At 48.0% G+C, this 24,924-nt stretch overlaps 1 protein-coding gene across 1 annotated transcript in view; it reads left to right on the top strand.

The window, feature by feature from the left end:
* The window catches only part of THSD7B (thrombospondin type 1 domain containing 7B), a 2,268,639-nt gene that overhangs the window by 2,120,514 nt on the left and 123,201 nt on the right, over positions 1-24,924 (top strand). The window contains exon 23 of the mRNA XM_069225078.1: positions 23,519-23,678. Coding sequence (XP_069081179.1) covers positions 23,519-23,678 — 160 coding nt within the window. The remainder of the gene's footprint in view (positions 1-23,518; positions 23,679-24,924) is intronic.

Raw genomic sequence — 24,924 nt, forward strand, 5'->3', positions numbered from 1 at the left:
CGCTGTTATCATTTGCATTTTCTGCGTTGCAAAGCTTTATTTCTAAGTCTTGTAGTTCCTTAATGAGTACCTTTCTGACCCCCACCGTAGCCGATAAGCACTGACCCCTTATCACCACTTTGTGAGCGTCCCATTCTATGGCGCGGGAAGAGGTTGTAGTTTTGTTTGATAGAAAGTAATCGGTTAAGCTTTTGGAAATATCTTTTTGAAAAGGTGGGTCTAGAAGGGCTTCTGGTTGCATACGCCATGTTGGTATCCGAGTTTGTTTGTGTCCCCATGTCAACGTTAGGCATAGTGGGTTGTGATCTGATATTGTGCGTGCTAAATATTCCGATGAGCATATTTTATAATTGACGGTAGCGGATACAAAGAATAAGTCTATCCTAGTATGTAGTTTATGGACTGGGGAGAAGTAAGAATATTCGCGCTGAGTGGGGTGATGCACCCTCCATATATCACTTATTCCGTTATTTAATGCCCAGTGTGCTAGGGATTCTGAAGCACGCTTGGCGGGGGCTGCATTGAGTGGGGGGAATGAACGATCCATATGAGTGTCAAGGACACTATTAAAGTCGCCACCCCATATACTCTCCAATGTAGGGTCGCTTAAGTTGCCTGTATTGAGCGTGGATAAGAAGTCGCGCTGGTTCGAGTTTGGGGAGTATAGTGCAACCAACGCCAACGGAGACCCGTCTAGGACACCTTCAAGTATTACATATCTACCGTTTGGATCGCATTGCGTGCGGGAGGACGTGAACGGGACACTTGGTGCTATCCAGATTGCTGCTCCACGAGCAAAGGATGAAGTAGTGGTAGCGTATAATTGCCCCTTCCATTTTGTACGTGTGGTGTCCAGGATAGGTTTAGTGAAATGTGTCTCCTGTAGGAATGCTATGTGTATTTGATGTCTTGTGAGAAAGGTGTGAACCCTATGACGTTTCCGATGGTTTACCATACCCTTAACGTTCCAAGTGAGTATTTTGTATTTTAGGGTTCCCAGGTGTCTGTGAGTGGCCATAGTAGTATTGCGTGTATTATATGAACGGGGTTGTACCCAACTGACAACCCGGTATTGACATTATTATGGGACTCAGTCGCTGTAGCTGGCCGACAATCAAGAAACAAGCTGCGAGCAGTGTTTTTGTTGCTGCAGTCAGCAACCCTTGTATGTTTGTCGCTGTTTTTATATTCAGCCCTTCTACTATGGCTACGTGCTCCTAATATAAAGGTGCATGCTAAAACAATATACATCAAATGAACTAATAACATATAAAAAACAATACCGGAAAAATCCAGTATGGGGTGATTGTCCATATGGAGCAGGGGGGTGCCAGTTGGCATCGGTGCAAAGGAATTGTTTTGTTTTACCCAGCCCGGGTTTCGCATATTTTAAGGGGCGAAACGCGGCGGGCGGGGGACACCCGTTGAACGCTAGACCACGTGTAGGAGCCTTATAAAAGCTGCGATGAAACTCTTTAGGCTTCAAGTGATCCGGGTTGAATGCTCTTCAGATGTCGTCTGCTGTACGTGGTGTGAGAAGAGGGCCACATGTGGACTCAGCTGAGTCGGAGTTTAGGACTTGTTCCTGTTCAATTTCGGTTTGCGAAGGCGAAGCGGAGGAGGGAGCATTGACAAAACTGGATGTTGTGCGGAGGAGCCGAGAGCGCTCAGATTTTGCCTGCTCAGGTGAGGGTCTGGCTTCTTGTCTCCTGCGTTGCTTACGGTGCCTCGTTGAGAAAGATCTGTTGTCGATTTGAGTGCTTGCATCTAACGGGTCGGCTAGGCCTTTGGCGTGTAGCCAGGTCCAAGCGTCTTCCGGAGTGGTGAAGAAGAAGGAGCGAGATTCAACCTGTACCCGAAGTCTGGCTGGGAACATCAGTGCATATTTGATATCATGTCTGCGAAGGCATGCCTTAACACTGTAGAAGGAGTTGCGTTTTTTTTGCACTTCTGCCGTAAAGTCCGGATAAGCTGTTATCGTGGCATTTTCGTAGCACACTGGGCCTGATTTGCGGAATAACTGGAGGATTAAGTCTCTGTCTCGGTAGTTAAGGAGTCTTATTATGAGGGGGCGGGGTTGCGAGCCCGGTGCTGGGGGTTTGCCTGGAATTCTGTGTGCTCTTTCAACTGAGAAGAACTTCGGGATATTATTTTTGAGGATTGTGTCTATTAGCCATTGCTCGATAAACAGTTCTGCGCTTAAGCCCTCAGCACGTTCAGGAAAACCGACCAGGCGTATGTTGTTGCGTCGAGATCTGCCTTCTGCATCTTCAGTTCTGCGCTTTAAGAAATCAACTTCTGTTGATAGTTGCGATAGCTGTAGTTGCAGGTCTACCGTAGTGCCTGGTAAAGGCGCCATGTCTTTTTCGAGTTCGGATACTCTGTCTGCTAGTGCGTGTTGATCGGTGCGGAGGATATTGAGGTCCTCTGTTACAGAGCCTATTTTGGCTTCCAAGGTGGTCTTGGTGTCTAGGATGGCTTGCAGGATTTTTTCGAATTGTGAAGTGTGTGATTGTAAAGTTAGTTCCAGCTTCTGTAATGTTGATTGCGCATTGGCGTGCGCTTCCGGGTGGGTTGTTGTAGTTTGGTCCATTTTGGTGAGGGGTGCCCAAGTGGTTTTTGGCTTCACCATTTGAGAGTTGTAACAGTGGCTATGGATGTAGAGTTGCAGTTGGGACCGCAGCGGCTAAAGCTTATCCAATCAAGTATTGTGGTAAGCCGGACGACCAGGGCAGGCGACTGGCAATTTAGCGAGAAAGGAGCAGCCGGAGGGGGCTGACTATCTGTTTAAAGAGGCTGCAGTTGGCGGAGTCGGCCGAGTCCAGATAGCGCGTAGTGGAGGAGGCGTAGGTATGGCGTTTCCCTATCAAGTGGAGGCATTATTTGTGCTGAGCATTTGGGATTGCTTGAAAGAAATGTTTAACTTGTTACGGGACTGCAAGCTGGAGGGTTTCTTCAGGGAGCATTTCTTATATTTTAGTTTACGCTTCTTGTAGTCCAAAGGATGTGTTCACCGTTTATACTGACCCTGTTACTACCCACTTGCGCCTGTTACATTGTCTTTGCCAGTGCTAGCACACTTGGTGCCCTAGAGGGGGCATAGTGGGGCTTGAGATGTTGTACTTGTTTAAGTGACGCCAATCAGTACCCCCGATATGCAGCGCGTTTGAGGGGAATGCTTGTGCAGTTTGGTTAACTTTGCTGGCTGGTATAATGTTACTGAGCTATAGGAAATTTGTCTCCCTAAGGTCCGAGGTACCTAAAATGGCGGCCGTCGATCCTTCAAGTGCACAATTATGCCTTTTTTTTTTTTTTTTCCCTCCTCCGGCCGCCTCGCGCGCCGCTAATAACATCCAAGTTGAGTTGCAGCTGACTCAGATATGGGGCCTAATTTCAAGACGGGACTCGGGCTACTGATGGGCGCCCGTAGTAGAGTTTGAAACTGTACTAGTATACGCGCGCTCCGGCGCCGCGTTCCTCGACGAAGACGCCTGCGGGAGGACTTGGCCGGCCCTGTGCACGCCGAGCGGCTCCTTTTCTAGCCAGCTGGCAGCTTCGGCGCACACGACGGGGACGGGGACGCGGCGGCAAGCCCTTACCTCTGTTACGTAGCGACTGAAAGCAAATGCCGGTTCCGGTGAGCGCGGCTCACGAGCGGTTGGGCTGAGCTGCCCGCGAGGCTGGCGCCGAACGCGGCGGCGTACTTTCTTTGGGTCGCAGCTCCGAGATTAGAGCTTCTCCGATGTCGCAAGCTTAGACGTTGGTGCAGGACCACGGGGACCCTCGAACAGCTTCCTCACCCTGCCCCCAGGGAGGGCTAGGTAATTGATATCAGGATGATTGTACAGGTTGGGGGACGGAGCTGCGGTTTATGCTGCTGCTCCGATCGCCATCTTGGCCACGCCCCCATCTGTAACTATTGATAATGTTGCTCTTTCAATGAATTAAGATTTTATTTAAAGAGTCCCTTTCCTTTTAGCGTCCGTTTTACCACAAACTTAGGTTTTCAGTAATGAAATGACAAAAGCAGATTATTATACATGAAAATAATTACTTCATTGTAAAGGTGCAAAATCAAAAATGTCTTAATCCTGTCCATCTTTATTTGTATTTGTATGATGCATCCAGAATAAAATTGTTGCAATACTTTAGCACTACTTTTTTCTGCTGTGTCATTTTTATATTGCCGAAGAAGGCCAACATAGCTCTAGATGTCTGTTACTTGAAGAATTAACAGAGTTGAAACCCAATTACAAATAAAAAAGATGAAGGCAAGGATTATTTTTAGCAGACGTCTCCTCTTACATTTTATACTCCCAACCTTTGTCTATGCCTCAGCCACCTTCTCCAGATCACTCACTCGTGGACCTCAATGGATATTGGGGAACCTTTTCTAACACTGAGAAGATGGTCTTGAGAGCAGTCAGGTCATGCAAAAAGGAAGCATGTGAGAAGCCAAAACACCTACCAGCAACAACACCCTTCTCAATCACATTCAGCCACTCTTTCTTCTATGTATACATGCAAGAAGCCTAAATAACTACTGGCAACAAAAACCTTCTAAAAAACAGCAGGCAGTTCCTTCCTGTATTCATAGAAGAAGCCAAAATGCCAACTAGCATAAAGCCTTCTCAAATAGCAATTCATTTTTATAATTAAATTTGTCTTAACCAACACACTTTGTTGCCAGCAGCCTAGCCACAGTTCCTGGACTGAAAGAATACTTGTACAGAGGTTATTTAGAGAAATGCTATGCCACTTATTTTGCTTTAATCATACCCTAGAAAATTTCTCGACCCTTATCCATGAAAGTTGTAAACTTAACAATTGGGGGTATCTCAGTGAATTAAAATTTAGTCACTGAAAAATAAAAGAATCAGCAGGTCACAAGCTCAAATCCCAGTAAGATTGGTTACATTTTCCAGCATTCTGAGATCAGTAAATTGAATAGCATTTAAATAGGTAACAACCATTATAATACATGTTATTACAACAGTTAGGAACCTTAGGTGTCTGAGTTGATGAGCTGTATGCATACCTCATGACCCCCTTTCCCATTCCCATTTGTTCATTTTCTGTTCCTGACTGAAAATATCTCCTAAAAAACTGTTGAAGGACTCCAAACTAGATTGATAAAATATGTATATTAAAAAGTAGTCAACAGTCATATGTACTGGTATTATACTTAAGGAACTGTTGCCTTAAAATGTTATGTAATATTTGGGATATGTGATCAGTGTGAGAAAGGAAGTGCCATGCTGTAGGAAGTTGGCTCTGTATGTGCTATTTCAAAGTAAGGAATAGCATGCACAGAGTCCAAGGGTTCCCCTTAGAGGTAAAATAGTGGTAAAAAGAGATAATACTAATGCTCTATTTTGTGGTAGTGTGGTCGAGCAGTAGGCTTATCCAAGGAGTAGTGTTAAGCATTTGTTGCACATACACATAGACAATAAATGAGGTACACACACTCAGAGACAAATCCAGCCAATAGGTTTTGTATAGAAAAATATCTTTTCTTAGTTTATTTTAAGAACCACAGGTTCAAATTCTACATGTAATATCTCATTCGAAAGGTATTGCAGGTAAGTACTTTAGGAACTTCAAATCATCAAAATTGCATGTATACTTTTCAAGTTATTCACAAATAGCTGTTTTAAAAGTGGACACAGTGCAATTTTCACAGTTCCTAGGGGAGGTAAGTATTTGTTAGGTTAACCAGGTAAGTAAGACACTTACAGGGCTTAGTTCTTGGTCCAAGGTAGCCCACCGTTGGGGGTTCAGAGCAACCCCAAAGTCACCACACCAGCAGCTCAGGGCCGGTCAGGTGCAGAGTTCAAAGTGGTGCCCAAAACACATAGGCTAGAATGGAGAGAAGGGGGTGCCCCGGTTCCGGTCTGCTTGCAGGTAAGTACCCGCGTCTTCGGAGGGCAGACCAGGGGGGTTTTGTAGGGCACCGGGGGGGACACAAGTCCACACAGAAATTTCACCCTCAGCAGCGCGGGGGCGGCCGGGTGCAGTGTCGAAACAAGCGTCGGGTTCGCAATGTTAGTCTATGAGAGATCTCGGGATCTCTTCAGCGCTGCAGGCAGGAAAGGGGGGGGTTCCTCGGGGAAACCTCCACTTGGGCACGGGAGAGGGACTCCTGGGGGTCACTTCTCCAGTGAAAGTCCGGTCCTTCAGGTCCTGGGGGCTGCGGGTGCAGGGTCTCTCCCAGGCGTCGGGACTTTGGATTCAAAGAGTCGCGGTCAGGGGAAGCCTCGGGATTCCCTCTGCAGGCGGCGCTGTGGGGGCTCAGGGGGGACAGGTTTTGGTACTCACAGTATCAGAGTAGTCCTGGGGTCCCTCCTGAGGTGTCGGGTCTCCACCAGCCGAGTCGGGGTCGCCGGGTGCAGTGTTGCAAGTCTCACGCTTCTTGCGGGGAGCTTGCAGGGTTCTTTAAAGCTGCTGGAAACAAAGTTGCAGCTTTTCTTGGAGCAGGTCCGCTGTCCTCGGGAGTTTCTTGTCTTTTCGAAGCAGGGGCAGTCCTCAGAGGATGTCGAGGTCGCTGGTCCCTTTGGAAGGCGTCGCTGGAGCAGGATCTTTGGAAGGCAGGAGACAGGCCGGTGAGTTTCTGGAGCCAAGGCAGTTGTCGTCTTCTGGTCTTCCGCTGCAGGGGTTTTCAGCTGGGCAGTCCTTCTTCTTGTAGTTGCAGGAATCTAATTTTCTAGGGTTCAGGGTAGCCCTTAAATACTAAATTTAAGGGCGTGTTTAGGTCTGGGGGGTTAGTAGCCAATGGCTACTAGCCCTGAGGGTGGGTACACCCTTTTTGTGCCTCCTCCCAAGGGGAGGGGGTCACAATCCTAACCCTATTGGGGGAATCCTCCATCTGCAAGATGGAGGATTTCTAAAAGTTAGAGTCACTTCAGCTCAGGACACCTTAGGGGCTGTCCTGACTGGCCAGTGACTCCTCCTTGTTTTTCTCATTATCTTCTCCGGCCTTGCCGCCAAAAGTGGGGCCTGGCCGGAGGGGGCGGGCAACTCCACTAGCTGGAGTGTCCTGCTGGGTTGGCACAAAGGAGGTGAGCCTTTGAGGCTCACCGCCAGGTGTGACAATTCCTGCCTGGGGGAGGTGTTAGCATCTCCACCCAGTGCAGGCTTTGTTACTGGCCTCAGAGTGACAAAGGCACTCTCCCCATGGGGCCAGCAACATGTCTCGGTTTGTGGCAGGCTGCTAAAACTAGTCAGCCTACACAGATAGTCGGTTAAGTTTCAGGGGGCACCTCTAAGGTGCCCTCTGGGGTGTATTTTACAATAAAATGTACACTGGCATCAGTGTGCATTTATTGTGCTGAGAAGTTTGATACCAAACTTCCCAGTTTTCAGTGTAGCCATTATGGTGCTGTGGAGTTCGTGTTTGACAAACTCCCAGACCATATACTCTTATGGCTACCCTGCACTTACAATGTCTAAGGTTTTGTTTAGACACTGTAGGGGTACCATGCTCATGCACTGGTACCCTCACCTATGGTATAGTGCACCCTGCCTTAGGGCTGTAAGGCCTGCTAGAGGGGTGTCTTACCTATACTGCATAGGCAGTGAGAGGCTGGCATGGCACCCTGAGGGGAGTGCCATGTCGACTTACTCGTTTTGTCCTCACTAGCACACACAAGCTGGCAAGCAGTGTGTCTGTGCTGAGTGAGAGGTCTCCAGGGTGGCATAAGACATGCTGCAGCCCTTAGAGACCTTCCTTGGCATCAGGGCCCTTGGTACTAGAAGTACCAGTTACAAGGGACTTATCTGGATGCCAGGGTCTGCCAATTGTGGATACAAAAGTACAGGTTAGGGAAAGAACACTGGTGCTGGGGCCTGGTTAGCAGGCCTCAGCACACTTTCAATTGTAAACATAGCATCAGCAAAGGCAATAAGTCAGGGGGCAACCATGCCAAGGAGGCATTTCCTTACACAACCCCCCCCCAAACGAAAGAGGATGAGACTAACCTTTCCCAAGAGAGTCTTCATTTTCTAAGTGGAAGAACCTGGAAAGGCCATCTGCATTGGCATGGGCAGTCCCAGGTCTGTGTTCCACTATAAAGTCCATTCCCTGTAGGGAGATGGACCACCTCAACAGTTTAGGATTTTCACCTTTCATTTGCATCAGCCATTTGAGAGGTCTGTGGTCAGTTTGAACTAGGAAGTGAGTCCCAAAGAGGTATGGTCTCAGCTTCTTCAGGGACCAAACCACAGCAAAGGCCTCCCTCTCAATGGCACTCCAACGCTGCTCCCTGGGGAGTAACCTCCTGCTAATGAAAGCAACAGGCTGGTCAAGGCCATCATCATTTGTTTGGGACAAAACTGCCCCTATCCCATGTTCAGAGGCATCAGTCTGCACAATGAACTGCTTAGAATAATCTGGAGCTTTTAGAACTGGTGCTGAGCACATTGCCTGTTTCAGGGTGTCAAAGGCCTGTTGGCATTCCACAGTCCAGTTCACTTTCTTGGGCATTTTCTTGGAGGTGAGTTCAGTGAGGGCTGTCACAATAGATCCATATCCCTTCACAAACCTCCTGTAATACCCAGTCAAGCCAAGGAATGCCCTGACTTGAGTCTGGGTTTTTGGAGCTACCCAGTCCAGAATAGTCTGGATCTTGGGTTGGAGTGGCTGAACTTGGCCTCCACCTACAAGGTGTCCCAAGTAAACCACAGTTCCCTGCCCTATCTGGCATTTGGATGCCTTGATAGAGAGGCCTGCAGATTGCAGAGCCTTCAAAACCTTCTTCAGGTGGACCAGGTGATCCTGCCAGGTGGAGCTAAAGACAGCAATATCATCAAGATAAGCTGTGCTAAAGGACTCCAAGCCAGCAAGGACTTGATTCACCAACCTTTGGAAGGTGGCAGGGGCATTCTTTAAACCAAAGGGCATAACAGTAAACTGATAATGCCCATCAGGTGTGGAGAATGCTGTTTTCTCTTTTGCTCCAGGTGCCATTTTTATTTGCCAGTACCCTGCTGTCAAGTCAAAGGTACTTAAGAATTTGGCAGCACCTAATTTATCAATGAGCTCATCAGCTCTTGGGATTGGATGGGCATCTGTCTTGGTGACAGAGTTGAGCCCTCTGTAGTCCACACAAAACCTCATTTCTTTCTTCCCATCTTTGGTGTGAGGTTTGGGGACTAAGACCACTGGGCTAGCCCAGGGGCTGTCAGAGCGCTCAATCACTCCCAATTCCAGCATCTTGTGGACTTCCACCTTGATGCTTTCCTTAACATGGTCAGATTGTCTAAAGATTTTGTTTTTGACAGGCATGCTGTCTCCTGTGTCCACATCATGGGCACACAGGTGTGTCTGACCAGGGGTTAAGGAGAAGAGTTCAGGAAACTGTTGTAGGACTCTCCTACAATCAGCTTGCTGTTGGCCAGAGAGGGTGTCTGAGTAGATCACTCCATCTACTGTGCCATCTTTTGGGTCTGATGACAGAAGATCAGGGAGAGGTTCACTCTCTGCCTCCTGATCCTCATCTGTTACCATTAACAGATTCACATCAGCCCTGTCATGGAAGAGCTTAAGGCGGTTCACATGGATCACCCTCTTGGGGCTCCTGCTTGTGCCCAGGTCCACCAGGTAGGTGACCTGACTCTTCCTCTCTAGCACTGGGTAAGGGCCACTCCATTTGTCCTGGAGTGCCCTGGGAGCCACAGGCTCCAGAACCCAGACTTTCTGCCCTGGTTGGAACTCAACCAGTGCAGCCTTTTGGTCATACCAAAACTTCTGGAGTTGTTGGCTGGCCTCAAGGTTTTTGGTTGCCTTTTCCATGTACTCTGCCATTCTAGAGCGAAGGCCAAGTACATAGTCCACTATGTCCTGTTTAGGCTCATGGAGAGGTCTCTCCCAGCCTTCTTTAACAAGAGCAAGTGGTCCCCTTACAGGATGACCAAACAGAAGTTCAAAGGGTGAGAATCCTACTCCCTTCTGTGGCACCTCTCTGTAAGCGAAAAGCAGACATGGCAAGAGGACATCCCATCTCCTTTTGAGTTTTTCTGGGAGCCCCATGATCATGCCTTTTAATGTCTTGTTGAATCTCTCAACTAAGCCATTAGTTTGTGGATGGTAGGGTGTAGTGAATTTATAAGTCACTCCACACTCATTCCACATGTGCTTTAGGTATGCTGACATGAAGTTGGTACCTCTGTCAGACACCACCTCCTTAGGGAAACCCACTCTGGTAAAAATACCAATGAGGGCCTTGGCTACTGCAGGGGCAGTAGTCGACCTAAGGGGAATAGCTTCAGGATACCTGGTAGCATGATCCACTACTACCAGGATATACAGATTTCCTGAGGCTGTGGGAGGTTCTAGTGGACCAACTATGTCCACACCCACTCTCTCAAAGGGAACCCCCACCACTGGAAGTGGAATGAGGGGGGCCTTTGGATGCCCACCTGTCTTACCACTGGCTTGACAGGTGGGGCAGGAGAGGCAAAACTCCTTAACCATGTTGGACATATTGGGCCAGTAGAAGTGGTTGACTAACCTCTCCCACGTCTTGGTTTGTCCCAAATGTCCAGCAAGGGGAATGTCATGGGCCAATGTTAGGATGAACTTCCTGAACAGCTGAGGCACTACCACTCTCCTAGTGGCACCAGGTTTGGGGTCTCTGGCCTCAGTGTACAGGAGTCCATCTTCCCAATAGACCCTATGCGTTCCATTTTTCTTGCCTTTGGACTCTTCAGCAGCTTGCTGCCTAAGGCCTTCAAGAGAGGGACAGGTTTCTTGTCCCTTACACAGCTCCTCCCTTGAGGGTCCCTCTGGGCCTAAGAGCTCAACCTGATAAGGTTCAAGCTCCAAAGGCTCAGTTCCCTCAGAGGGCAGAACTTCTTCCTGAGAAGAGAGGTTCCCTTTCTTTTGCTGTGTTGCAGTTGGTTTCCCAGCTGACTTTCCTGTTCTCTTGGTAGGCTGGGCCATTCTTCCAGACTCCAGCTCTACTTGTTCACCCTGTGCCTTGCACTGTGCTCTTGTTTTCACACACACCAGTTCAGGGATACCCAGCATTGCTGCATGGGTTTTTAGTTCTACCTCAGCCCATGCTGAGGACTCCAGGTCATTTCCAAGCAGACAGTCCACTGGGATATTTGAGGAGACCACCACCTGTTTCAGGCCATTGACCCCTCCCCATTCTAAAGTAACCATTGCCATGGGATGTACTTTTCTCTGATTGTCAGCGTTGGTGACTGTGTAAGTTTTTCCAGTCAGGTATTGGCCAGGGGAAACCAGTTTCTCTGTCACCATGGTGACACTGGCACCTGTATCCCTCAGGCCCTCTATTCTAGTCCCATTAATTAAGAGTTGCTGTCTGTATTTTTGCATGTTAGGCGGCCAGACAGCTAGTGTGGCTAAATCCACCCCACCCTCAGAAACTAGAGTAGCTTCAGTGTGGACCCTGATTTGCTCTGGGCACACTGTTGATCCCACTTGGAGACTAGCCATACCAGTGTTACCTGGATGGGAGTTTGGAGTGGAACCTTTCTTGGGACAGGCCTTGTCTCCAGTTTGGTGTCCATGCTGTTTACAGCTATGACACCAGGCCTTTTTGGGATCAAAGTTTTTACCCTTGTACCCATTGTTTTGTGAAGAGGCTCTGGGCCCACCCTCCTGTGCAGGTTTTTGGGGGCCTGTAGAAGACTCTTTACTATTTTTAGTTTTGGTTGTCTCATCACCCTTCCCCTGGGGAGTCTTTGTGACCCCTTTCTTTTGGTCACCCCCTGTTGAAGTCTTGGACACCCTTGTCTTGACCCAATGGTCCGCCTTCTTTCCCAATTCTTGGGGAGAAATTGGTCCTAGGTCTACCAGATGCTGATGCAGTTTATCATTGAAACAATTACTTAACAGGTGTTCTTTCACAAATAAATTGTACAGCCCATCATAATTACTTACACCACTGCCTTGAATCCAACCATCTAGTGTTTTCACTGAGTAGTCAACAAAGTCAACCCAGGTCTGGCTCGAGGATTTTTGAGCCCCCCTGAACCTAATCCTGTACTCCTCAGTGGAGAATCCAAAGCCCTCAATCAGGGTACCCTTCATGAGGTCATAAGATTCTGCATCTTGTCCAGAGAGTGTGAGGAGTCTATCCCTACACTTTCCTGTGAACATTTGCCAAAGGAGAGCACCCCAGTGAGATCTGTTCACTTTTCTGGTTACACAAGCCCTCTCAAAAGCTGTGAACCATTTGGTGATGTCATCACCATCTTCATATTTAGTTACAATCCCTTTGGGGATTTTCAACATGTCAGGAGAATCTCTGACCCTATTTATGTTGCTGCCACCATTGATGGGTCCTAGGCCCATCTCTTGTCTTTCCCTCTCTATGGCTAGGATCTGTCTTTCCAAAGCCAATCTTTTGGCCATCCTGGCTAACTGGATGTCCTCTTCACTGGGGCTATCCTCAGTGATTTCAGAGGTGTTGGTCTCTCCTGTGAGGGAACCAGCATCTCTGACTATTATTTTTGGAGTCAGGGTTTGAGGGACCCTGTTCTCCCTAGATAGGATTGGTAGGGGGGAATTTTCCTCCAAGTCACTATCCTCTTCCTCTGAGTTGCCACCCTCAGAGGGGTTGGCCTTTTCAAACTCTGCCAAAAGCTCCTGGAGCTGTATTTTGGTAGGTTTGGGGCCCATTGTTATTTTCTTTATTTTACAGAGTGACCTTAGCTCCCTCATCTTAAGCGAGTTCCACCACAGTCACATCTGTGCTAGACATTTTGCTTCTAAAAGTTGGAATACTTTTTAAGAATCTACAACTGGTTCTAGAATCTAATTCAAACTTTTACAAACTTTTAAACTCTAAAAGAAATGCTAAACAGGATCTAACACAAGGCCCTAGCAGGTCTTTTAAGAATTTAGAAAACTTTTCAAATTGCAAAAATCAATTTCTAATGACAATTTTGGAATTTGTCGTGTGATCAGGTATTGGCTGAGTAGTCCAGCAAATGCAAAGTCTTGTACCCCACCGCTGATCCACCAATGTAGGAAGTTGGCTCTGTATGTGCTATTTCAAAGTAAGGAATAGCATGCACAGAGTCCAAGGGTTCCCCTTAGAGGTAAAATAGTGGTAAAAAGAGATAATACTAATGCTCTATTTTGTGGTAGTGTGGTCGAGCAGTAGGCTTATCCAAGGAGTAGTGTTAAGCATTTGTTGCACATACACATAGACAATAAATGAGGTACACACACTCAGAGACAAATCCAGCCAATAGGTTTTGTATAGAAAAATATCTTTTCTTAGTTTATTTTAAGAACCACAGGTTCAAATTCTACATGTAATATCTCATTCGAAAGGTATTGCAGGTAAGTACTTTAGGAACTTCAAATCATCAAAATTGCATGTATACTTTTCAAGTTATTCACAAATAGCTGTTTTAAAAGTGGACACAGTGCAATTTTCACAGTTCCTAGGGGAGGTAAGTATTTGTTAGGTTAACCAGGTAAGTAAGACACTTACAGGGCTTAGTTCTTGGTCCAAGGTAGCCCACCGTTGGGGGCTCAGAGCAACCCCAAAGTCACCACACCAGCAGCTCAGGGCCGGTCAGGTGCAGAGTTCAAAGTGGTGCCCAAAACACATAGGCTAGAATGGAGAGAAGGGGGTGCCCCGGTTCCGGTCTGCTTGCAGGTAAGTACCCGCGTCTTCGGAGGGCAGACCAGGGGGGTTTTGTAGGGCACCGGGGGGGACACAAGTCCACACAGAAATTTCACCCTCAGCAGCGCGGGGCGGCCGGGTGCAGTGTCGAAACAAGCGTCGGGTTCGCAATGTTAGTCTATGAGAGATCTCGGGATCTCTTCAGCGCTGCAGGCAGGAAAGGGGGGGGTTCCTCGGGGAAACCTCCACTTGGGCACGGGAGAGGGACTCCTGGGGGTCACTTCTCCAGTGAAAGTCCGGTCCTTCAGGTCCTGGGGGCTGCGGGTGCAGGGTCTCTCCCAGGCGTCGGGACTTTGGATTCAAAGAGTCGCGGTCAGGGGAAGCCTCGGGATTCCCTCTGCAGGCGGCGCTGTGGGGGCTCAGGGGGGACAGGTTTTGGTACTCACAGTATCAGAGTAGTCCTGGGGTCCCTCCTGAGGTGTCGGGTCTCCACCAGCCGAGTCGGGGTCGCCGGGTGCAGTGTTGCAAGTCTCACGCTTCTTGCGGGGAGCTTGCAGGGTTCTTTAAAGCTGCTGGAAACAAAGTTGCAGCTTTTCTTGGAGCAGGTCCGCTGTCCTCGGGAGTTTCTTGTCTTTTCGAAGCAGGGGCAGTCCTCAGAGGATGTCGAGGTCGCTGGTCCCTTTGGAAGGCGTCGCTGGAGCAGGATCTTTGGAAGGCAGGAGACAGGCCGGTGAGTTTCTGGAGCCAAGGCAGTTGTCGTCTTCTGGTCTTCCGCTGCAGGGGTTTTCAGCTGGGCAGTCCTTCTTCTTGTAGTTGCAGGAATCTAATTTTCTAGGGTTCAGGGTAGCCCTTAAATACTAAATTTAAGGGCGTGTTTAGGTCTGGGGGGTTAGTAGCCAATGGCTACTAGCCCTGAGGGTGGGTACACCCTTTTTGTGCCTCCTCCCAAGGGGAGGGGGTCACAATCCTAACCCTATTGGGGGAATCCTCCATCTGCAAGATGGAGGATTTCTAAAAGTTAGAGTCACTTCAGCTCAGGACACCTTAGGGGCTGTCCTGACTGGCCAGTGACTCCTCCTTGTTTTTCTCATTATCTTCTCCGGCCTTGCCGCCAAAAGTGGGGCCTGGCCGGAGGGGGCGGGCAACTCCACTAGCTGGAGTGTCCTGCTGGGTTGGCACAAAGGAGGTGAGCCTTTGAGGCTCACCGCCAGGTGTGACAATTCCTGCCTGGGGGAGGTGTTAGCATCTCCACCCAGTGCAAGCTTTGTTACTGGCCTCAGAGTGACAAAGGCACTCTCCCCATGGGGCCAGCAACATGTCTCGGTTTGTGGCAGGCTGCTAAAACTAGTCAGCCTACACAGATAGTCGGTTAAGTTTCAGGGGGCACCTCTAAGGTGCCCTCCGGGGTGTATTTTACAATAAAATGTACACTGGCATCAGTGTGCATTTATTGTGCTGAGAAGTTTGATACCAAACTTCCCAGTTTTCAGTGTAGCCATTATGGTGCTGTGGAGTTCGTGTTTGACAAACTCCCAGACCATATACTCTTATGGCTACCCTGCACTTACAATGTCTAAGGTTTTGTTTAGACACTGTAGGGGTACCATGCTCATGCACTGGTACCCTCACCTATGGTATAGTGCACCCTGCCTTAGGGCTGTAAGGCCTGCTAGAGGGGTGTCTTACCTATACTGCATAGGCAGTGAGAGGCTGGCATGGCACCCTGAGGGGAGTGCCATGTCGACTTACTCGTTTTGTCCTCACTAGCACACACAAGCTGGCAAGCAGTGTGTCTGTGCTGAGTGAGAGGTCTCCAGGGTGGCATAAGACATGCTGCAGCCCTTAGAGACCTTCCTTGGCATCAGGGCCCTTGGTACTAGAAGTACCAGTTACAAGGGACTTATCTGGATGCCAGGGTCTGCCAATTGTGGATACAAAAGTACAGGTTAGGGAAAGAACACTGGTGCTGGGGCCTGGTTAGCAGGCCTCAGCACACTTTCAATTGTAAACATAGCATCAGCAAAGGCAAAAAGTCAGGGGGCAACCATGCCAAGGAGGCATTTCCTTACACAACCCCCCCCCAAACGAAAGAGGATGAGACTAACCTTTCCCAAGAGAGTCTTCATTTTCTAAGTGGAAGAACCTGGAAAGGCCATCTGCATTGGCATGGGCAGTCCCAGGTCTGTGTTCCACTATAAAGTCCATTCCCTGTAGGGAGATGGACCACCTCAACAGTTTAGGATTTTCACCTTTCATTTGCATCAGCCATTTGAGAGGTCTGTGGTCAGTTTGAACTAGGAAGTGAGTCCCAAAGAGGTATGGTCTCAGCTTCTTCAGGGACCAAACCACAGCAAAGGCCTCCCTCTCAATGGCACTCCAACGCTGCTCCCTGGGGAGTAACCTCCTGCTAATGAAAGCAACAGGCTGGTCAAGGCCATCATCATTTGTTTGGGACAAAACTGCCCCTATCCCATGTTCAGAGGCATCAGTCTGCACAATGAACTGCTTAGAATAATCTGGAGCTTTTAGAACTGGTGCTGAGCACATTGCCTGTTTCAGGGTGTCAAAGGCCTGTTGGCATTCCACAGTCCAGTTCACTTTCTTGGGCATTTTCTTGGAGGTGAGTTCAGTGAGGGCTGTCACAATAGATCCATATCCCTTCACAAACCTCCTGTAATACCCAGTCAAGCCAAGGAATGCCCTGACTTGAGTCTGGGTTTTTGGAGCTACCCAGTCCAGAATAGTCTGGATCTTGGGTTGGAGTGGCTGAACTTGGCCTCCACCTACAAGGTGTCCCAAGTAAACCACAGTTCCCTGCCCTATCTGGCATTTGGATGCCTTGATAGAGAGGCCTGCAGATTGCAGAGCCTTCAAAACCTTCTTCAGGTGGACCAGGTGATCCTGCCAGGTGGAGCTAAAGACAGCAATATCATCAAGATAAGCTGTGCTAAAGGACTCCAAGCCAGCAAGGACTTGATTCACCAACCTTTGGAAGGTGGCAGGGGCATTCTTTAAACCAAAGGGCATAACAGTAAACTGATAATGCCCATCAGGTGTGGAGAATGCTGTTTTCTCTTTTGCTCCAGGTGCCATTTTTATTTGCCAGTACCCTGCTGTCAAGTCAAAGGTACTTAAGAATTTGGCAGCACCTAATTTATCAATGAGCTCATCAGCTCTTGGGATTGGATGGGCATCTGTCTTGGTGACAGAGTTGAGCCCTCTGTAGTCCACACAAAACCTCATTTCTTTCTTCCCATCTTTGGTGTGAGGTTTGGGGACTAAGACCACTGGGCTAGCCCAGGGGCTGTCAGAGCGCTCAATCACTCCCAATTCCAGCATCTTGTGGACTTCCACCTTGATGCTTTCCTTAACATGGTCAGATTGTCTAAAGATTTTGTTTTTGACAGGCATGCTGTCTCCTGTGTCCACATCATGGGCACACAGGTGTGTCTGACCAGGGGTTAAGGAGAAGAGTTCAGGAAACTGTTGTAGGACTCTCCTACAATCAGCTTGCTGTTGGCCAGAGAGGGTGTCTGAGTAGATCACTCCATCTACTGTGCCATCTTTTGGGTCTGATGACAGAAGATCAGGGAGAGGTTCACTCTCTGCCTCCTGATCCTCATCTGTTACCATTAACAGATTCACATCAGCCCTGTCATGGAAGAGCTTAAGGCGGTTCACATGGATCACCCTCTTGGGGCTCCTGCTTGTGCCCAGGTCCACCAGGTAGGTGACCTGACTCTTCCTCTCTAGCACTGGGTAAGGGCCACTCCATTTGTCCTGGAGTGCCCTGGGAGCCACAGGCTCCAGAACCCAGACTTTCTGCCCTGGTTGGAACTCAACCAGTGCAGCCTTTTGGTCATACCAAAACTTCTGGAGTTGTTGGCTGGCCTCAAGGTTTTTGGTTGCCTTTTCCATGTACTCTGCCATTCTAGAGCGAAGGCCAAGTACATAGTCCACTATGTCCTGTTTAGGCTCATGGAGAGGTCTCTCCCAGCCTTCTTTAACAAGAGCAAGTGGTCCCCTTACAGGATGACCAAACAGAAGTTCAAAGGGTGAGAATCCTACTCCCTTCTGTGGCACCTCTCTGTAAGCGAAAAGCAGACATGGCAAGAGGACATCCCATCTCCTTTTGAGTTTTTCTGGGAGCCCCATGATCATGCCTTTTAATGTCTTGTTGAATCTCTCAACTAAGCCATTAGTTTGTGGATGGTAGGGTGTAGTGAATTTATAAGTCACTCCACACTCATTCCACATGTGCTTTAGGTATGCTGACATGAAGTTGGTACCTCTGTCAGACACCACCTCCTTAGGGAAACCCACTCTGGTAAAAATACCAATGAGGGCCTTGGCTACTGCAGGGGCAGTAGTCGACCTAAGGGGAATAGCTTCAGGATACCTGGTAGCATGATCCACTACTACCAGGATATACAGATTTCCTGAGGCTGTGGGAGGTTCTAGTGGACCAACTATGTCCACACCCACTCTCTCAAAGGGAACCCCCACCACTGGAAGTGGAATGAGGGGGGCCTTTGGATGCCCACCTGTCTTACCACTGGCTTGACAGGTGGGGCAGGAGAGGCAAAACTCCTTAACCATGTTGGACATATTGGGCCAGTAGAAGTGGTTGACTAACCTCTCCCACGTCTTGGTTTGTCCCAAATGTCCAGCAAGGGGAATGTCATGGGCCAATGTTAGGATGAACTTCCTGAACAGCTGAGGCACTACCACTCTCCTAGTGGCACCAGGTTTGGGGTCTCTGGCCTCAGTGTACAGGAGTCCATCTTCCCAATAGACCCTATGCGTTCCATTTTTCTTGCCTTTGGACTCTTCAGCAGCTTGCTGCCTAAGGCCTTCAAGAGAGGGACAGGTTTCTTGTCCCTTACACAGCTCCTCCCTTGAGGGTCCCTCTGGGCCTAAGAGCTCAACCTGATAAGGTTCAAGCTCCAAAGGCTCAGTTCCCTCAGAGGGCAGAACTTCTTCCTGAGAAGAGAGGTTCCCTTTCTTTTGCTGTGTTGCAGTTGGTTTCCCAGCTGACTTTCCTGTTCTCTTGGTAGGCTGGGCCATTCTTCCAGACTCCAGCTCTACTTGTTCACCCTGTGCCTTGCACTGTGCTCTTGTTTTCACACACACCAGTTCAGGGATACCCAGCATTGCTGCATGGGTTTTTAGTTCTACCTCAGCCCATGCTGAGGACTCCAGGTCATTTCCAAGCAGACAGTCCACTGGGATATTTGAGGAGACCACCACCTGTTTCAGGCCATTGACCCCTCCCCATTCTAAAGTAACCATTGCCATGGGATGTACTTTTCTCTGATTGTCAGCGTTGGTGACTGTGTAAGTTTTTCCAGTCAGGTATTGGCCAGGGGAAACCAGTTTCTCTGTCACCATGGTGACACTGGCACCTGTATCCCTCAGGCCCTCTATTCTAGTCCCATTAATTAAGAGTTGCTGTCTGTATTTTTGCATGTTAGGCGGCCAGACAGCTAGTGTGGCTAAATCCACCCCACCCTCAGAAACTAGAGTAGCTTCAGTGTGGACCCTGATTTGCTCTGGGCACACTGTTGATCCCACTTGGAGACTAGCCATACCAGTGTTACCTGGATGGGAGTTTGGAGTGGAACCTTTCTTGGGACAGGCCTTGTCTCCAGTTTGGTGTCCATGCTGTTTACAGCTATGACACCAGGCCTTTTTGGGATCAAAGTTTTTACCATTGTACCCATTGTTTTGTGAAGAGGCTCTGGGCCCACCCTCCTGTGCAGGTTTTTGGGGGCCTGTAGAAGACTCTTTACTATTTTTAGTTTTGGTTGTCTCATCACCCTTCCCCTGGGGAGTCTTTGTGACCCCTTTCTTTTGGTCACCCCCTGTTGAAGTCTTGGACACCCTTGTCTTGACCCAATGGTCCGCCTTCTTTCCCAATTCTTGGGGAGAAATTGGTCCTAGGTCTACCAGATGCTGATGCAGTTTATCATTGAAACAATTACTTCACAGGTGTTCTTTCACAAATAAATTGTACAGCCCATCATAATTACTTACACCACTGCCTTGAATCCAACCATCTAGTGTTTTCACTGAGTAGTCAACAAAGTCAACCCAGGTCTGGCTCGAGGATTTTTGAGCCCCCCTGAACCTAATCCTGTACTCCTCAGTGGAGAATCCAAAGCCCTCAATCAGGGTACCCTTCATGAGGTCATAAGATTCTGCATCTTGTCCAGAGAGTGTGAGGAGTCTATCCCTACACTTTCCTGTGAACATTTGCCAAAGGAGAGCACCCCAGTGAGATCTGTTCACTTTTCTGGTTACACAAGCCCTCTCAAAAGCTGTGAACCATTTGGTGATGTCATCACCATCTTCATATTTAGTTACAATCCCTTTGGGGATTTTCAACATGTCAGGAGAATCTCTGACCCTATTTATGTTGCTGCCACCATTGATGGGTCCTAGGCCCATCTCTTGTCTTTCCCTCTCTATGGCTAGGATCTGTCTTTCCAAAGCCAATCTTTTGGCCATCCTGGCTAACTGGATGTCCTCTTCACTGGGGCTATCCTCAGTGATTTCAGAGGTGTTGGTCTCTCCTGTGAGGGAACCAGCATCTCTGACTATTATTTTTGGAGTCAGGGTTTGAGGGACCCTGTTCTCCCTAGATAGGATTGGTAGGGGGGAATTTTCCTCCAAGTCACTATCCTCTTCCTCTGAGTTGCCACCCTCAGAGGGGTTGGCCTTTTCAAACTCTGCCAAAAGCTCCTGGAGCTGTATTTTGGTAGGTTTGGGGCCCATTGTTATTTTCTTTATTTTACAGAGTGACCTTAGCTCCCTCATCTTAAGCGAGTTCCACCACAGTCACATCTGTGCTAGACATTTTGCTTCTAAAAGTTGGAATACTTTTTAAGAATCTACAACTGGTTCTAGAATCTAATTCAAACTTTTACAAACTTTTAAACTCTAAAAGAAATGCTAAACAGGATCTAACACAAGGCCCTAGCAGGTCTTTTAAGAATTTAGAAAACTTTTCAAATTGCAAAAATCAATTTCTAATGACAATTTTGGAATTTGTCGTGTGATCAGGTATTGGCTGAGTAGTCCAGCAAATGCAAAGTCTTGTACCCCACCGCTGATCCACCAATGTAGGAAGTTGGCTCTGTATGTGCTATTTCAAAGTAAGGAATAGCATGCACAGAGTCCAAGGGTTCCCCTTAGAGGTAAAATAGTGGTAAAAAGAGATAATACTAATGCTCTATTTTGTGGTAGTGTGGTCGAGCAGTAGGCTTATCCAAGGAGTAGTGTTAAGCATTTGTTGCACATACACATAGACAATAAATGAGGTACACACACTCAGAGACAAATCCAGCCAATAGGTTTTGTATAGAAAAATATCTTTTCTTAGTTTATTTTAAGAACCACAGGTTCAAATTCTACATGTAATATCTCATTCGAAAGGTATTGCAGGTAAGTACTTTAGGAACTTCAAATCATCAAAATTGCATGTATACTTTTCAAGTTATTCACAAATAGCTGTTTTAAAAGTGGACACAGTGCAATTTTCACAGTTCCTAGGGGAGGTAAGTATTTGTTAGGTTAACCAGGTAAGTAAGACACTTACAGGGCTTAGTTCTTGGTCCAAGGTAGCCCACCGTTGGGGGCTCAGAGCAACCCCAAAGTCACCACACCAGCAGCTCAGGGCCGGTCAGGTGCAGAGTTCAAAGTGGTGCCCAAAACACATAGGCTAGAATGGAGAGAAGGGGGTGCCCCGGTTCCGGTCTGCTTGCAGGTAAGTACCCGCGTCTTCGGAGGGCAGACCAGGGGGGTTTTGTAGGGCACCGGGGGGGACACAAGTCCACACAGAAATTTCACCCTCAGCAGCGCGGGGCGGCCGGGTGCAGTGTCGAAACAAGCGTCGGGTTCGCAATGTTAGTCTATGAGAGATCTCGGGATCTCTTCAGCGCTGCAGGCAGGAAAGGGGGGGGTTCCTCGGGGAAACCTCCACTTGGGCACGGGAGAGGGACTCCTGGGGGTCACTTCTCCAGTGAAAGTCCGGTCCTTCAGGTCCTGGGGGCTGCGGGTGCAGGGTCTCTCCCAGGCGTCGGGACTTTGGATTCAAAGAGTCGCGGTCAGGGGAAGCCTCGGGATTCCCTCTGCAGGCGGCGCTGTGGGGGCTCAGGGGGGACAGGTTTTGGTACTCACAGTATCAGAGTAGTCCTGGGGTCCCTCCTGAGGTGTCGGGTCTCCACCAGCCGAGTCGGGGTCGCCGGGTGCAGTGTTGCAAGTCTCACGCTTCTTGCGGGGAGCTTGCAGGGTTCTTTAAAGCTGCTGGAAACAAAGTTGCAGCTTTTCTTGGAGCAGGTCCGCTGTCCTCGGGAGTTTCTTGTCTTTTCGAAGCAGGGGCAGTCCTCAGAGGATGTCGAGGTCGCTGGTCCCTTTGGAAGGCGTCGCTGGAGCAGGATCTTTGGAAGGCAGGAGACAGGCCGGTGAGTTTCTGGAGCCAAGGCAGTTGTCGTCTTCTGGTCTTCCGCTGCAGGGGTTTTCAGCTGGGCAGTCCTTCTTCTTGTAGTTGCAGGAATCTAATTTTCTAGGGTTCAGGGTAGCCCTTAAATACTAAATTTAAGGGCGTGTTTAGGTCTGGGGGGTTAGTAGCCAATGGCTACTAGCCCTGAGGGTGGGTACACCCTTTTTGTGCCTCCTCCCAAGGGGAGGGGGTCACAATCCTAACCCTATTGGGGGAATCCTCCATCTGCAAGATGGAGGATTTCTAAAAGTTAGAGTCACTTCAGCTCAGGACACCTTAGGGGCTGTCCTGACTGGCCAGTGACTCCTCCTTGTTTTTCTCATTATCTTCTCCGGCCTTGCCGCCAAAAGTGGGGCCTGGCCGGAGGGGGCGGGCAACTCCACTAGCTGGAGTGTCCTGCTGGGTTGGCACAAAGGAGGTGAGCCTTTGAGGCTCACCGCCAGGTGTGACAATTCCTGCCTGGGGGAGGTGTTAGCATCTCCACCCAGTGCAAGCTTTGTTACTGGCCTCAGAGTGACAAAGGCACTCTCCCCATGGGGCCAGCAACATGTCTCGGTTTGTGGCAGGCTGCTAAAACTAGTCAGCCTACACAGATAGTCGGTTAAGTTTCAGGGGGCACCTCTAAGGTGCCCTCCGGGGTGTATTTTACAATAAAATGTACACTGGCATCAGTGTGCATTTATTGTGCTGAGAAGTTTGATACCAAACTTCCCAGTTTTCAGTGTAGCCATTATGGTGCTGTGGAGTTCGTGTTTGACAAACTCCCAGACCATATACTCTTATGGCTACCCTGCACTTACAATGTCTAAGGTTTTGTTTAGACACTGTAGGGGTACCATGCTCATGCACTGGTACCCTCACCTATGGTATAGTGCACCCTGCCTTAGGGCTGTAAGGCCTGCTAGAGGGGTGTCTTACCTATACTGCATAGGCAGTGAGAGGCTGGCATGGCACCCTGAGGGGAGTGCCATGTCGACTTACTCGTTTTGTCCTCACTAGCACACACAAGCTGGCAAGCAGTGTGTCTGTGCTGAGTGAGAGGTCTCCAGGGTGGCATAAGACATGCTGCAGCCCTTAGAGACCTTCCTTGGCATCAGGGCCCTTGGTACTAGAAGTACCAGTTACAAGGGACTTATCTGGATGCCAGGGTCTGCCAATTGTGGATACAAAAGTACAGGTTAGGGAAAGAACACTGGTGCTGGGGCCTGGTTAGCAGGCCTCAGCACACTTTCAATTGTAAACATAGCATCAGCAAAGGCAAAAAGTCAGGGGGCAACCATGCCAAGGAGGCATTTCCTTACACATGCATATAAATGTCAATTTCTGACATACCTCTGGTAGCAGCAGTATAATTTTGTGTCTATCTAACTAACCAAAGCTTAACATGCAGCTTATTTTTTGTCTCTAGAGTGGCCAGTGTGGAGATGGATATCAGATTCGCAATATTACATGTGTGGTCCATGATGCCTCATTCTCTGATGTGACAAAGCAAGTGGAACAGGTGATGTGTGGAGATCTACCATCAAAAGACACCCCATTACATATGCCCTGTTATGTACCATGTCCAGGTAAGCATTTTGGTCCAGTGTTTCTTTTGTTCTTTTTTGATAAAGTTACCTATAATGTGTTTTTCTTTTATTATTTTATGCATATTATATGGGTTTGTATTTTTTACACTGCAAGCATCAGCAGTTAGTTGCCTCAAATTTTAATGAAACAGTGTCAATAAGCACAGTGTGATGCAACTTCTCTAAAAAAAAATGGCTGGCTTTCTCAATATTTAGTTATGATGATAACATAATCCATCAAGCACAAGAGGGACTTGAAACACATACCAAACCATAACATATTCTCTCTATACTACATTCTGGTTTTAAGGCTTTAACCATAATTCAATGTCCATTTAAGGGAGCAAGAGTGAACAGACAATCGTTGATTGTTAAAATGGCGCTTCCACGATTTTATTGTAAATAGACAATCCAAAGTTTCATTAAAGTATCCTTTCCATCATTTTCTGGGATAAGAAAAGCTTGTTGGTTTGCAAAATCAATAATTGAAAAAGTAATAAATTTACAGAAAAATAATCTAGGATTAGCAGGTTATTAAGAATGTAAAAATGTATGAACTAACGCCACTTAAAAGATTATAAAATATAGAATAGAGCAAACTAATAAATAAGGGTAATTATTTTCATTTACTTTTTATCAAGCAAACTGTTAACAAAGACATCAGTGGAAACAAATGTGCCACCCTATAAAACTGCACGACTAAGAAATACGTAGAAGTATAATTTTACATCTGCAAACATTAGGCTTGCTCTCAAGAGTGTGAAGCTCTGCTGGCTTTGGGAATGTATTTTGTGAAAAAAATATCTTCACACTTAGCAGTCCTTCCCTTGTGATTTTTGCTGTAAAGAATGAATAATTTACTTACTTAGTTAATTAGTTAATTCATTAGGTATTCAGTTGCTTAGTTAGTTAGTTCTGCAGTGTTAGAAATGGGGTTTCTGGTTGGCTAGGGTATGCACCTCAGCCAAGCAGAACCCACCCACTCTAGTCAGGGCAAGGGAGTTACATGTCAAAGATAACCCCTGCTCCCCCCTTTGGTAGCTTGGCACGAGCAGTCAGGCCTATCCCAGAGGCAATGTGTAAAGCGTTTTCACAACACACACAACACATGTGACGCAATATCCCCACCACAAAGGAAACACAACACCAGATTATATGAAAATATACTGTATTGTACACATCACATATGGGTAGTATCCTGCTACCTTAGCAGTTGTCAGAACGTTACACATTAGTTACTCTGCAA

The sequence above is a fragment of the Pleurodeles waltl genome, chromosome 3_1 (genome assembly GCF_031143425.1).
Source record: "Pleurodeles waltl isolate 20211129_DDA chromosome 3_1, aPleWal1.hap1.20221129, whole genome shotgun sequence".
In the NCBI taxonomy this organism is placed as follows: Eukaryota; Metazoa; Chordata; class Amphibia; order Caudata; family Salamandridae; genus Pleurodeles; species Pleurodeles waltl.